The 15,795-nt window shown below is 38.5% G+C and overlaps 1 protein-coding gene across 1 annotated transcript in view; it reads right to left on the reverse strand.

Moving 5' to 3' along the window:
* The window catches only part of CPNE4 (copine IV), a 192,940-nt gene that overhangs the window by 34,601 nt on the left and 142,544 nt on the right, over positions 1 to 15,795 (reverse strand). Inside the window, exons 8-10 of the mRNA XM_010562021.1 lie at positions 9,911 to 9,997; positions 9,247 to 9,306; positions 3,548 to 3,681 (exon numbers count right to left, since the gene is read on the reverse strand). Of these exons, the coding sequence (XP_010560323.1) occupies positions 3,548 to 3,681; positions 9,247 to 9,306; positions 9,911 to 9,997 (281 nt within the window). The remainder of the gene's footprint in view (positions 1 to 3,547; positions 3,682 to 9,246; positions 9,307 to 9,910; positions 9,998 to 15,795) is intronic.

Raw genomic sequence — 15,795 nt, forward strand, 5'->3', positions numbered from 1 at the left:
CCTAAGCCAGCCATAGCATACTGAGAGCCAGGTATAATCTCATCTGCCTTATGTACACTTGCTAGCTCATTGTTCTAAACATATAGAGGGAATATACGCACATTTGGTAGTGATCAGCTGATTTTTCAGGATCCTGGCTAGGCTGATATTGCTGGTCGTCAAAACCCACTTGATTTGACTTCTGATCCAGAGAACTCAATACTGAAATTACTGAGGTAAAGAATAAATATGGAATGATACAGAAGCAGGTCCTGTTAATATTATACACTTCAGCACTCAATGATTTTTCATCATTTTCATGTTTCTTTATGATACAAAAATGTGGAGTAGACTTGCTCAATTTCAAGGTAAAATTATACCAGTGATATAATTCTTAATATAAAAGAAAGCTTCTGAAAATGTTTAAATGGAAATATGTATTTCTCACTTATTGCTTCATGAGTTCATCTTTAAACATTCATGAGTCATTTATCTTAACATAAATTCTTCTCCATGGAGGTGTCTGCTTATTATACCAAATATTTTCAGTAATAAGTTTTTAATGTGTTTTCCTCTTTCCAGTATTTCTAACTACATTTTAGACCCTAATTCCTTAAAACTAATGAATGTTCCTCCTTCTGTTATGATCCCTTGCTGCTGTTGCTTAGCCACTGATTATATCACATACAAACTTTATCTTCTCTCTTATGACATATGTTGTTATAGCCTGAAACAATTCTGCCATACAGATGAAGTATTAAGTCTTTTGTGCAGGTGAACAGCTCTTCCACTTCCCATACCATTATCAGATTGGCCTATTCCTACAGGACTGCAGCATTTCTACAATCCGGATAATAATCAAAGTCTATTTCTCATTCTCTGAATACTGCTGATGAAAGAATGAATCTTATTCTTTCGTGCTTAACTATGCAGAATGGTGCTATTCATTGAACTGTTTCAGGAATTTCTGAACCATACAGATAAATGGGCTTTTGGATGAGCAGGGATTATTCCACTGTATCAAGGGATGTGAGGCAGCACTTAATTTGGAGCATTAATTACTTAGGAATACATTATGTTAGGCTGATATGTACAGAAATATAGATTATGAGAAGATTTGACTTGATCGACAGAACTAAGTAGAGTATATAAAAGAAAATTTTGGATTTTGAGTGGTGTCTCTATATATCACTTGCCAATCCAATTCTTCCCAAATTACAAATAAATCTGAATGTTGCTAATTACAGAAGTATTTTAAGTAATAGCAATAGGCTTTAAAAAAAATATTAAAAAGCAGTCTTTTGGTATGTAAGTGTAGCAAAAGTACTTAGCATTCAACAGCTGTGCTACTGGAACGCAAAAAGAATTGCAAACAACAGATTTTACTTTATTCCAACTATTCTTTCATTTGATGTAAATACCTTAATCCTGAGACCCAAAGAAAACCACTCCATTTTCCTTGGTTTGGACTGAAATCAGCCAGTTCTGCCTATTGGATATAATCGATGGGTAAAAACTATAAAACTTCAGGTAACAGCGGTGCCATCTTTGTGGTCTCGTATTTTAATCTTACTAAAGACATGCCCCAATGCAAATGATGACACTCTGGCTCTGAACAGCCCTTAGGTTCAGCAGGTCCCTCTCTTTTCACTTCTGGCTGCTCTTAACCTGGAAACAGAAATCCTACTCCAGTATTTGAAGCACAACTGGGCTCACTGCCGCAGTTATGGATCTGTGCCACATTTCAGACTGTTACTGAATTTGAAACTCCTTCTTTAAATTGTATATACAGATTTGCTTTATAGGTCGTATATGCTCATACGTCTCAAGGCTGCAACTAAACACAAAAAGAACTCCTATATAGAACCTGTAGATTATTTTGTGTGAAGGTTTGCTCCTCCTAATTTCTTTTCTTCTTTAGAAAATTGTAAGTTTTCATTTCCAGTTTTGTGGATTCAAAATGTGCAAATATAAAGAAAAGCTCCTTACTTGACATTTTGATCAGAAAGCACTGACCATGTTGAATCAACTTGCCCATGGGAATATATTTATCTTGTCACAACTTGAGAGTATGGACAGGCCAAACACATGCCAGAAAGGTGACACTTCCTTGGGAAAAGAAATTCTGTCTTTTGTTCAGCCCTAGTCCATAGCTCATACAACCTTAGTTGTGCTGATTAGCATCAACAGGCATTTTCTGCAGCACAATAGAACTGAATGACACTGATGACTTCATTTAAAAAATGACTGGCCATTATTTTTTGTATGGATTGGAATATGCTATATTGAGAGAAGAATCCTGATTTGGGATTAATATTTCCATACAGGAAGGACTGTGCCACTTAACTATTTCATTTTCTTAAAAAATACACCTTAAGTGATAAAATAAAAAGATCTGTGTGCAAAAACCAGCCCTTTTTATTCCTTTCCCTATTTTGAAGTATATTAATCCTCTGAATTATTGCTAGTAATTATTAAATTACTGGGTAATCACTGAGGACTTATCAGCTCACTTACAATAAAATATTAATTTTCTCAGACTCATTGACTAAGTGTGACCATCAAATTCTTACAGAAACTGTATCAGGGCAGTATTTTCCTCATTCTTCTTTGAGAAGACATTTCATTACCATGCAAATGGAAGTGCCTCTGAGCAGGCTAATTGGTATATGAGACATGTAACATGCAAAGCACAGCATTAAGTCACTTCACAATTTATACACAAAGTATAATTCAAATTTGCCTAGAAATACCATTGTTTTTTTCAGATCTGGTATTTACATACGGCAAAGTGGTGGGTGGATGTCTATTACACGTGCAAAGATTAGAAAGAATAATTCTGTAAGATACTATAGCTCACCAACAAAGAAAGACTATTTAAAGGAAATGCACTTGGTAATTAGACTAATAATGGACAATTAATTTGATAGAAGCAGGCAGCCCATTTGAAAGCAACGGAAGTACATAATGTAATCAAAGCATATCTGGCCGAATTACCTGCATTTGTTCATTTATTTAAAGGCATGTTATGTGTACACATTATCACTATCTTTTAATATTTATTTTAGAAGAGACTGTAATATTCAACAGGCTAGGAAAACACTGAAAAAGACCACACATTTACTTCTAAGAATAGACATGGCCACTAAGCAGTTTAGGCAACTACAAATCCAGTTTCAAATACAACATCTCTGTACACTTTTCCGTAGGATGGGACAGAACCAGACTCCCAAGCATATCAGTAAGGATGCTATCAGCATCTGCAAAACAGGCTTCAAGTTTAACACACATTGAAAAATCTCCCCAAACACGCAATTTTGGCATGTGAATACAAGCCTGAAACTTAACACACATACCAGCCAAACAGCCAAGAGCCGGGCCTTTCATTACCATCAAGCTAATCTAAACCACTCAAAAGTGTGTTAAGGTAGACTATCTTTCTGACGTGCAGTCATTTCTCTTAAGTGTCTAAACATTGAGCTACTGCAGCTGGCAACAGGCAGTCATTGATTTCACACTGTGAAAACACTTTCTAAAGACAACTTTGTTATCAAATGTGGTTATTTACCTGTCGTAGTCTTGGCAAATCTCCCCAACAGCTACCAGTGCTTTCAAGTACTCATTGGGTTGGTAGGGGTGGATGTAGTGCAGTGAGCAGCTGTTTCTAGGATCACCATTTGATGCAGTGAAATCTATAGCTACCTGGAAAAGAAGAAAAGTCAGTATGTTGTGGAGCTCTTCGGGGCATAAGTATACCCTCACGAACCATATATCTACCAGAAACAGTTTTCCATAGAGACTGCAGCCTTAAAGCGAATGTTATTTTACAGTGTACTTCATCAAATTTGAATTAGGATAGTATTGACAAATATGGCTAAAAGTAAATGCCAGCTTATAAAATAAGAGATAATAAAACTAAAATGGCATAATTAGGAAAAAAAAATGAACTGCATTATTATTCTATGTGGAAAACTATGTTCTAATACAAATGAATCCAATTAACTATCTCTAGGTTCTCATACTTAATTAAATTATTCCAGCTCAGGTGATGTTCAGGACATAAAAGCTTTGCAGCAAAAACATCCCAAGAGACTCAAAAAACCTACTGAAACTATAAATTAAAAACTCCAGTTAGGGACGATTCTTAGCTATTTTAAACCTTACTGTTGCTGTAGTAATAGCAGCAGATACTGCCTGTCTGGTATTTTTTATCTTTAAAACATCTAAGCATTAAATAATTAACCCTCCCAATTTCATAGATGATAGCAAGCTTAAAGGTGAGCTGCAGGGTAAAAATAAAGCTTGAACCCTGCACAGATTTTTGTGTTTAAAAGGCTTAGAGAAGATTGTGGGAAGCATTCATTGCAAAAGCAAATATTAATGAATCCTCTTAAAATTCATTTCACCCTTTTAAAATGCTCTTTATACTTCTCACTGAAGTGAAGTACTCTGGCACACATCTTCCTGTGATATGACTATCATGGACCAGAAAGCCCTCTTCTGAGTTTGTGCTGCTGCTTTCTAGGAATTCCTAAAAGGAGCAACAAGAAACCCAAAGGGTCTCATAGAGGCAATGAAGCCAGTTACAAACTTCCTTATGATTTTGTCCAATGAACTCTTCCTCCAAAAAACCCGTTATACCTGGATATTCAATGGACAAATGCACAGAGTTCAGTTTTCAGTTTTACAGTGGAGTTGACAGGTAAGGGCCTTGCAGAAGGCTCCAAAAAGAACTTGGAAGTCCCAGCTTGCCTCTGTGAATGTGCAGCTTCCCCAGCTGGAGCAGAGGGAAGACTATTTTATGCAGCTATAAAATGAAAATGAAACATGACATTTTCATTCTCCCTTAAAAAAATGACACAGTCCTCCTGAAACTTATTTTTCGTTGCTAAAAACTAAAAGGGAAAATCATACAGGCTCAACGCAACATGGCTTTTCCCCACTGTTTCTGATTTTCCACCTCTAACTCAGCTGAACAAAAATATTTTTCACTGGGCTCTAGTTAGCTTGGAAATCCCTTCGTCGCCTTGATCAACTATGAACTGCCACCACCTCGCATTTCAGTCAGGAGATAGGAGCTTGATTTGGCTTGCAAATAAAGTAATCTTTCACCTCTGCTTCCCTACTCATTGTTTATACACTGAAGAAGTGAGTCTGTCTTCCACATAGATCTTTTTTCAAAAATGATAGCTTGATTTAACTTGAATAAATCAATGGGAAACCTCTCACGTTCTCACTTCTATGCATGTACGTAACTGAGGAAGAAAGAAACAGTAGTGGTTTGTGAAACCTAAAGTAAACCCATAGACACTTGTATGCTTTAGCTTAGTTTTGGGACACTTGTTCTTGAAAAACCTTAGCCAAGGTGTGTGTATTTTCTTAAAAAAGATGTATATTTTCTCTGGTATTAATTTAACCTTATTTTTTTGTTCTGATTATAGAAAGTGCAAAAATGTCACAGTATGATAGAGAAACAAAGGGCATTCCTGTAAAATTGTCAAAAGTAGGCGTTTTTACTGATAATCTCAAAACAGACATTAACAAGACTTGAGTGACATATCAGACAGAACTGGACAAGTCTTCCTTTGTGGCTGTTAGCAACAGCTAAATGCTTTTTAACTGAAAAGAAGAGCACAGCGTAGGAATGAGCAGTGGGTTTCAAGAGCTTGGAAAAAAGTCTGTGGCTAGTGTTACTTGCCATGATTCCAAAATAACAGTGCAGAGGTCTGCTCTTTTAACATTACCCAGCAGTACCAAGGTCTTGTGCAAATACCTAGGATAAGGAGTTGTAAAACTAAGTCACAGAAGTTAGGCTAATATCACAACTGAGCTAATCTTGTGGGCAGCAAAGTAGGAATCTTTCTTACAGTGCGTACATTTGATTTTTATCAGTGTATCTTTAAATGTATCAGTTCCGATGTACCAGTCATCTTCCCACATCTAAATAAGAACATAACATAGCAATAACAACACTCTTAGTACTTTTTTTCCTCAGCCTTGTAAAAGGGTGATTTTCATTGCGCTAAAAACATCCTACATAGCTTGGACCTCCTGCTAAATCTGTCAGCAACAAATCAGCCTGCCCAATACCGTGACCTGCCTGAGAGAGAATCTGTCCAATATATCTTTCTATTACAGTTCCCTTTATGCATGTTACACATCCTTTCTGCTGTATTTCCTGAAGTGATGAAAATGTCTTCTGACTACAGACCCATTTGCACTGCCAACTTCTGAACACTTCTTCTGCAGCAGGCAACACTGATAAGAGATACAGGGTTTTGCAATAAGCAGTGCATAAAAATAGCGGACTGGAATCAGCACTATTGATCTCTATAGATGAAAGCTTCTTAATAAATGGTTTTAAAGTAAAGAAGAAGTTTACTTTCGTTTTTCAGAGACGTTCTTTCTAACTACAAACTATGTTCCTACAATAGACGTACAAAGTATCCCAAGAACACACAGCATGATGTTACCAAAGCCTTCATTAGTGCCTTAAATAAGCAGGTACATCATACCACAGCTTTTTGTTATCAAATGTATCCTTAGCATCCCAGTTGCCCTCCCTCAGCAAGTGCCCTTTCAAATCACAGTTGCATCATACTGCCTGTACACAGCATGAACTCAATAGAAATGTCATTAGGACAACACCACCACCACCACCACCACCACGTACCAGGAGAGTTTCAAACAATTCCAGATCCATTCCAGTTAAAATAAATGGAAATCTGGGAAGGTGGAAGGAATAGGCCTCCTCTATTTCAGTGGTCTGAATTAACCAGATTAGGACTTTGTGAAAAGGAGATTATATGATGTGTGCAGAAAGCAAGGGAGCATTGAATATCTCCCCTGTAGGCTGCACCCTTTGGCTTCAGTGCCCACTGCAGAATCTCTGATATGTTTCTGGAAGCAGCAACACATCTTACAACCTGTCTGCTATCATCACTGGGGCCTGGTGCAACTCAGACAGGAGGAAGCAAAACATGCGGAGAGTCTTTAAGTAGAATCACTAGGTTATGCATGAACAGAGCTATAGGCACAGAGACATCCACAACGGCTTCCCCTGAGTCCATGTAAGTTGAAAACTGATAGCGATGAGGTTACACAATCCTGTAGCTGGTGGATTTACCATTGAGGTCAGCAGTAATTCAGGGATCTCTGCGGTTCACAGTAGAATGGATCTTTGATTTCCTTTATGTCCTCACTGCCCGTCCTTGCAGATGAGTTTACCTAAATTTCCTATTATCAATGGTTTTGTTTCATTTCAGCAAAATGAAATATTAAAATAGTAAAATATAGTAGAAGCAATACTATCCATTTTAATGCATTTTAACACAGTACTTTCCAACTTGTGGTTCACAGCCTACTAATAGGAAATCTGTTTCAAGTAAATAAAGGGCAAGCAAATTGCCACAACCCTTCAGTGCACTGTGTAAGGACTTGCTCTTCCATTGGAAAACATTTAGGAGGAATCAAAAAGAGTTTGAAAAGCACAGCTGTAACATCATAATATGTATATCCCTAGACACTTTCTAATAGTTACAGTGCTCCTGTGCTTGAGCCAGAGTTGTGGGAAATGCATATTAACCAGTCTCTGCATGTGCTTAAGCACCTGCCCTGATTAGAAAAGGCTTTTAAATATTACTTAAAGACATTACTGTCTTTCAGCTAATGACCTTGAACCCATTTGATAATTTTCTTCCAGTCATATTTTTATGGAGGAAATGTCAGGAAAGATAAATTAAAGGGGTTTCCAGGGATTGGTGAGTTTCAGATTTGGAGGAGAAATGGGCATTGCAGGCATGTGGGGGTAACAGAAGAAGCTGGGTAAGGCAGAGAGGTGATTACACAGAATGCTTTGCTTGAGAAAAGACAGCTATAAAGATCTTTGTCCACTACAGTAGGTATTTCCTTCAAAACCAAAAGCAGGGTCCTCAGTTCTGGGTGTTATCCAATGAGTTTGTGAGGTGTACTGGCAAAGTGCATGTTTTACACCTCAAAAAGCTGATTCATACACAAGAAGACAATCCACTACTGTCTATAGCTGCTGCTGTTGCCGGAACTTTCTGTCGGGACAAAAAAAAAAAAAAAATCTTTCTTTTTCTGTTAAAGCTTTTTGGAAAATGAAGGCTTGTCTGGAAAAAGTGAAGTGGAACATTTCAGTAGCATCCAATATCTGATACCACGACATTAATACCTGGGAGCAGAAACAGGGCATGGTGCTACAGGAAAATAAAAGATCTCTAGAAGAAGAATATTACCTTGGAGCACTAGATTTTATCCCTGTAACTGGCATAAAACTAGAAGTCATATAAACCAGACTGGAACCGAGACACAATCTGTATTCCTACGCTACGGGAAATACTGATTTTTTTTTTTTTTAATTTTTATTTTTATTTCCCAGATTCAATTAAAAAAAAAAAAAGAAAAAGAAAAAGAAAAGATCAAAACCACGCAGCATTAAATGTTTCTAAAAATGATTACTTGGAAGTCCAAAATATTGTATTTCTATTTATGGGGAGCTCCACAAATCATTTAATCCCCTGTTCCTTGAACTGAGTAGCTTCTGAATTCGCTCTAAATTACAACTGTGTCCCTCTGTAGTGCCATCTTACTGTTGGTAGCTATGGCTGAGGTATGAAACGTCAGCATGTACCCTAGCATTTACCCCAGACTGACAGAGAGAGGTCCCTGGCTGGACTATTGCTCTGCCTGTGACTTTCTGTATGGCACCATTAGAGGGGAAACAACTTGCTTTAATGGAGGACTCATTCTGGAAAGGAAGACTGGCCCATAGGATTGATGAACAGGGCATCTAACATTTAAGGTGAGATGAAATCCCCCCCTGTGACACAGTCCCAACAAGGGAATTTATTTGAAATTCTTGTGAACAAACTGAGGCTCAAAAGCCAAAGGCCAGTCAGCACTGTCAAAGGGGCTAATTCAGTTCTCCAGCTTTTGGGACTGGGTGTAGCTCAGATGGAATTGGTGGGACTACACCACCTTAGCTTCTCACCCCTGTATGAAGTTGTCTTTACTTTTTGCAATGTGATTGCCACTGCTGCAAAACATAAAAGTAAGTCAGCATGTGCAAGAAAAATCCTACTGCATTAGAATAGTTTTATTTTCTGGGCTTAATACATTTTGCAGGAAGACCTTAATAATTTACCAAGGAATGGCATGTAAGAATCATTTCTCTGTGAAAGTAATGAATCGGTATCTAAGGGGATTCCCTTTCTTTAAAACAAGTTAGAGAAGTAAGACACTTACTGTAAACTGTATTTGGCAGCCTCCCATGATATAATCTAAGAAAGAATGCATCTTGTGGATCTGCAGACAAGAAAGCAAGACATTCAAATTAGCTGTGTACTGCTAAAACATCAGGGAACTGCCTGAAAAAAGTAAATTGGATGGAGGAAAGGGACCAATTGAAAATAAGGTAAAGGAAGAAAGCGTTAAATATAGTTTGAGACAGAAAACAAAAACGTAAACAGAGAAAATATCAAAATTATAAAACTGCAGAAAGGAAAATTCACATCAAAAGTAGAACCAAGCTCTGCTCCTTCTCAGTGGGAAGTCAGTGGAAATTTTGCTATTGGTTCAGGAGGAACAAGAGCAATTTTGTAGAAATGATGGAAGGATTAGAAGGGAAACACACAAAAGACCAATTGGCAAGCCTGTAGGTATAAGAGTGTAGTATTGCCTACTCCATTGCACAACAGCAGGGACAGGGCAAGAGTAATGAAAGAGGAGAGTTGGGGATAGTCAGCTTACCTTTGGGATTCAAGTCCTTGTCTTTACTTTTTGTAGTGGAGCAGTTTCCACTGCTATCCTACAGGCAGTTCCACTTTGTTGTCTGTGTTTCCAAACACCATTAAAATATATTGCTGAGAGCTTAGTAAAGAAACAGCCAAAGAGTAAAACATGTATTTACCTTGCACTGGTTAAGGATGACAATGCCTGAGTTCTTGTAATTCTTCTTCTTTGCTTTGTACTTGGGGTTAATGCACTCCCATTGTACCTGTGAAAAACAGCAGTCACTGCTTGAAGGAAAACCTATGTACAAATTGAATAATTAACAAAAATGGCACTGATTTCCACAGTTGACTAAATCCTATCAAATAATGGTGCACACAGAAGAAAAAATGAAAACCATTAACTATGCAGAGAATGATCTTAATAGAAAAAGGCTCAGGGCAAACATCTGTCTTAAAACACATACATGTGGACACAGCACTGAGAGAGAGATCCAAATTCGTGTGTTGTCTTCCAGTCTTGTAGGTTCAGGTGTTACATAAGCAAGATTGAGATCATTTAAGAGGATAAAAAAAGAGGGAATTTAATACAAATGAAAATAATGGAGGGAGCAACCTGATGCATTGTATCAACTACAAAACTGCCTATGCAGTAACACTGGTGTTTTGTATTAAACTCATGATTGGAGAAATTCTGATCAGAAATCATCTCAGTCTCTTGAAAGAGAGCAGTAGTTTCTCCTTTAAGTCTGATAATAAAATAAAAAGTTAAGAAAATCACTAAAATGTGCACAAAGATGCAGTTATCTAATTACTGATATATTTGAAAATTATCCCTAAGAATATATTAAAACCCCTTTTTTAAAATGTTCTGAATAGTTTTATTTACAAATAGTCAATTTTACAGCAAAATAGTCCTACCTTGTTACTGAGATACATTGTTTTGTTCCCATCATAACATCTCCCAGAGTCTTACTGACTTCCACTTCAAATGTTCTGCCCTCCTCCGGTTTTGGGCAGATTGATAAGACCAAGCTTTCAGACCCTGACCTCTAAAGTCTACAATATTATTCATGCCTCTTACTGCAGGAGTAAAAAGTATGTTTGTACGTGCAAGTATCTATTGGCATTTGTAAATCCAGATTTGTATCTGTAGTGTGTTATTAAATACAGTTAAGAACGTTACTGTTTTCTTTCAGGGAGGTGCTTTCAAGTGCTGGGAGAAAACATGTGATGTTTGGTAACATAAAGAATGTATCTCCAAAGGGAACCAGGATGAACTATTATCTAAAAATTCCCATTATGACATTTTGAAATGAAGCATATCTGTCTTAAATGTTACAATATTTTGCCTATAGTGAAGACCTTCATAAGTGTTACAATACTTTGTCTATAGTGAAGACATTCACATAGGATCTGAGCAAAGTGTTTGAGCATGTAAAACTATTTTTACTTTATGAACAGCCCCAGCGATTTCATTGAGCTTCAAACCATTGCCTAGCAGCAATTATTTGGATGTCTCTGAAGTATTTCAAACTTAGAGCTTTTGTCAAATGTCAAAAAAGGGAAGGCAAACCATATGGCTTTGGAGCAATACGAGACCTTTTCTGCACAGGGGAGGAGGAGTACTTTCATCACTGTGTTACTGGAGACAGATGACAGAGTGAAGAATGGGAAAAGACAAAAAAATGTTCCAACTGCAGGAAGCACATCTGTTTGCTCTCCCAGTTAGCCTACAGCTCAATTATTTGTCTCATGAAATGAATTTTCCAACTGAGAAGACAGGCAGACACAGGCCCACATGTTCAGGGGAAATCCTCCATAAACATTTTTTCTCTACTCAAGAGAAGCAGTCAGGCTTAAGAAATAAAAGCCCTTCTCTCCAAGCAAAGAGGGCGCTCTGTGACACAAAGACAGAGTGCAATAAACTCATATTTGGGAGAGCAATCTGACAGCAAGGCAAAACCACTGCCCACTCGCATCCTTACACATTGCTGTCTGGCAAAATGGTTTAGCATACAGTTGTCTCCAAACTTACTGCAAGCATTCCTACAGAGAAATTGTGCTGTCTGTATAGTATAAAGCAACTGTAATATATCAAATAGACAGAAAAAAATAGGAGGCAGGATCTGTGTTCCTCCCCTCAACACTGAACTACACTGGAGAGACCTCATTGCTTTCCCCTGAACGCCCAAGGTGCACTTCCTTAATTTTATAATCCTCCAACACTAACACTTTTCAATGTGCATGCTTAAACAAGGCCTGACCTATATGAACCCTTACACTATGCACATAATTCCTCTCCTTGGGAAAAGGATTATTTAAGCCTGATAAACATTATGTTCATGTGATTGGTTTCTGGAAGAAGTTTACACTATATAAGCACCAAAGCAGCATAAAACGCTACTTCAGGGGAGAAAAATCTGTGCCTGTGGCCAGCCTCTCAGCTTCTCTGTGCTAACTGTAAATTGCAACTAGGAATGTTCACCTACCTTTGCAATGCATTTTGAGATGTATGGATAATGATTCTCAGCAACTATCTAAAGCTCATTAAAATACTCCATGTGCAAGTCACTAACATGTCATTGGCTGATGTGGATAACAAAGCAAAGGAAAGAACATACTAGCAAATTCCTAGGAAGTAGGAAAGCAGAAAGAACAAACAATTTTGCACCTATTAAATCTGTTCATGTGACAGTATAGAGGAGAGGAGAGGAGAGGAGAGGAGAGGAGAGGAGAAGAGAAGCCATTCCCAGTTCACAGGCTTAAAAAAACAGTTTTACCATTTTACATAAAACTCTCTATCTTCACTTACCCACCAAGATCCAGTTCTGACCTTGGCAATTCCCACAGTTCAAGCTGAAAATGTGACAAGCATCATTTGAAGGAAATTCCTATACATGCCTTGTCATATCTCCAGCTCTTCTAAAGGGAACAGAGTTCAGAATACAGCTCTAAGCAGTTATGTAATAACAAGAAACAAATTTCAAATATTTTGCTTGCACTCTGAGGCCAAGCTCAATTTTCAGTCTGTTCCTCCATTCCCAGTATTGATTTGACATTGTTTTTTATCAATTCATTTTTGTCTCTTAAATTAACTTTTTAGCTTAGAGGAAACTAATGCAAGAGTCTGCACTCTGACACTAATGGTAAACATTGTGAAGTTTGGATTCATCATTCTGAAAGTCACTTAGCATTTCCTCCAAATGCCTGGCAGCTCTGGGCTATGCAAGCTCTTTCCCTGTCAAACAACACAGTGAATCCGAAACAGAAAGCAACCTGGTTTTAACTATCTCCTGTTAATTTAGTATAAGTACTGTTGCAAAGGTCGGTAATGAACCCGCAGACTACACTGCTTTGGTGTTTTGTTTATACCCCAAAATTGAAACCACCATGTGGAGAATTTCTGAATTTAAGACAAACTCCATCCAGCTATTCTTCAATGAAAGTCAGCAAACTAATTCTGACACTTAGAAGGTCCTAATCCTCTCATTGCTGTAATGAGGAGACACAGATCCCTCAATGAGAGATGTTACTCCCTGCAGTGAAGGATGCTGCCTTCCTAAACATCCTTACCCCTTCTCTTACCAAACCTCCAGAAGAAAAGAGCAAATGATGCAACCAACCACCTGTGCCACACAGCAGCAAAGGGAAGTGGAGGCGACTAAATGCAGGCAACGATTGTAGAACCAAAATTTGGGCAGTATGTGGCTACCAATAGCCCAAGCTATTCAGAGACAGAAATGAAGATCTCAGGAGAGTTTCATGTACCCTGAGGCAAGAGAAATCATGATACAGAGCAGTTGCTTTCTCTGGGACACTGTGCTTGCACACCAGGACATTGGGTATTCCTGTGAGGAAAGAAAAGGTTAGGCAGCTATGGCAAAACTTGGGTGATCATTAGCATGTTCTCTTGCCCCCGCTGCAATTCTTTTGTTTCTCTCCTGTTCCTTCATGTACAGCTGCTGCAACAAATTGCATAGTTTGTAAATGACAAAGGAGGCATTGTGGTCTAATGGACAGGGTGAAAAAACCCAATCGATAGCAGGCAGCTCTATATCCTGCATTATCTTTTTCTGATGCCTCAAGAAAAGGAAGTCACTTTCAAGCAAACTGCAACTCCTCCTGCCTGAAAGGCTAGTTTATTCCTGCCATCCCTTTAGGCAAGAGAACAGGGTGGGTTTTTTCCTCCTTCTGCCCAGAAAGACATCCACCATGGGAGAAGAACTGCTTTTAATCACTATCAGAGGTTTCCTCTGGAAACTTGCACCCGTGGACTGAAGTGAAAACCAAAGCATTTCTCGTTTCCTCAGCCAAGTTCCCCAGCCTCACCCGTGCTCCTGAGGTTGCACTGCTGGCTGCCTAATCACATGGATGTGGCAGGTGCCTGACATGGCTTCACCCTCCTCTGAAGCCTCTGTTGCCCTCTCTGGGGCCAGCAGCAGGTGCTGCTATTGCAGACAGTCCTGGATGAACTTGATCGTCTCCTGATAAAACTGGACACGGAATTGTCTGTTTGTGTCCATAAACTCCTTGGGCCATTACCAAAGACTTGAAAGTCTCATCCCTGCACAGTTATCTGAAGAGCTACCCAATGCAAAGGCTCTGAGTGAGGGTCATAGCCAAATATGTGGGCAAATGGGGGAACCCAACGCAGATCCCCTCAGGACCCCATCCAGCCTTGTGCATCACAGCAGCTCTCCTTGCCCACCTAATAACACCCTGAGCTTGTGGGAATGTCAGTGGAGATGGTAAGTACAGGAGGGTTTCTTCCTTCCCTTTCCTTCTGTGTGTGTGTGCAATACACATGTCCATTTTTATGTAATAAAGGAACAGATTTTTCCCTTACATAACTCCCGTGTTGCATAGGGATCCAGGTGGTTTATGTTTCTATGACTTCGTCCCCCCCCCCTCCCAAATCCCTCTGGCTTTATTGCCTTCATTTAAAAAAAAAAAAGTTACTTTTTTCTCATTAGTAGATGATTTCTCCTTTCAACTATGAAAAGCTTTACTAGTCTTTAATTTTTTATCAAGCTTTTCTAGTCTTGTTTTAAAATGTTTGATAAGATTAATATTAGAACACCTTATAAAACTGCCACTGTAAACACATATTAAAAATATATATTATACATATATTTGGAACAAATCCTAAGCATACAATACACTCACAGTATTTACTAATATTTCACTAAAAAAACCAAACCTGTCACAAATAGGGACGGTCTTGTTCTTACTGTATTTTCTTGTGTCAAGACTATGGTGAAGGAGTAAATGATGCATTTTGGAATGGCGGAAAATGTTAAATAGAAGGCTTAGAAATGCTTGCTTCAGATGTGCATTTGAACAACGGGATGTCTTTGGGCCAGCTTTTATTGGTGGTCAGTATGAAAACAGCCTAGGTGTCAGAATGTAACAGTGTGTGACAACAAGGTAATTATTATGGAACAGAAACACACACCAAGCTATTATCCTGAGGTTGTTCATGATCAGGAAGTCTTAAACAGCATGAGTTAATTTCATCTGTACCACCAACCAAAGACTAAGAAGCTTTCCCAGAATTCAGTCCTTTTAGTCATGGAGAAGCAACTGTCACTCTGAAGGAGTCGTAATTCAAGACTTGTGAATCTCACCCAAGACCTGCCACATTTAGAAAAGAAATTCATAAACTACTGACACCATTCCTGCTCAAAACAGGTGATCAATCATTCAGATAAGGAATCCTCTCTCCTTCCTTCACACACTACTGGTTCAACCACTAGCAAGCTGCCAGTGCTAGATTCACAACATGTGTCTAAATGATGCCTGGTCTCAAACACAAATTCCCAAGAAATATCACAGTGGAAGCAAGCCAGCAAGTCAACTGTAAGCTGATCGGATCAGAGGCTGACACTCAAAACTTGGGATAATCGCTACCCAGCCCAGGGGTGGAACTGAGTCTTAGAAGCACCATCACCTCCTATAAGTAAGTAGATGACACATATCCATTCTGAGCATCTCAAGTCGTTCTGTAACTGTTGATAGATTGGCTACAAGATACTTTCATCTCATAGCCAAGAGGGGGAGG

Source organism: Haliaeetus leucocephalus, unplaced genomic scaffold (genome assembly GCF_000737465.1).
Source record: "Haliaeetus leucocephalus isolate CR32 unplaced genomic scaffold, Haliaeetus_leucocephalus-4.0 Scaffold153, whole genome shotgun sequence".
Lineage (NCBI taxonomy): Eukaryota > Metazoa > Chordata > Aves > Accipitriformes > Accipitridae > Haliaeetus > Haliaeetus leucocephalus.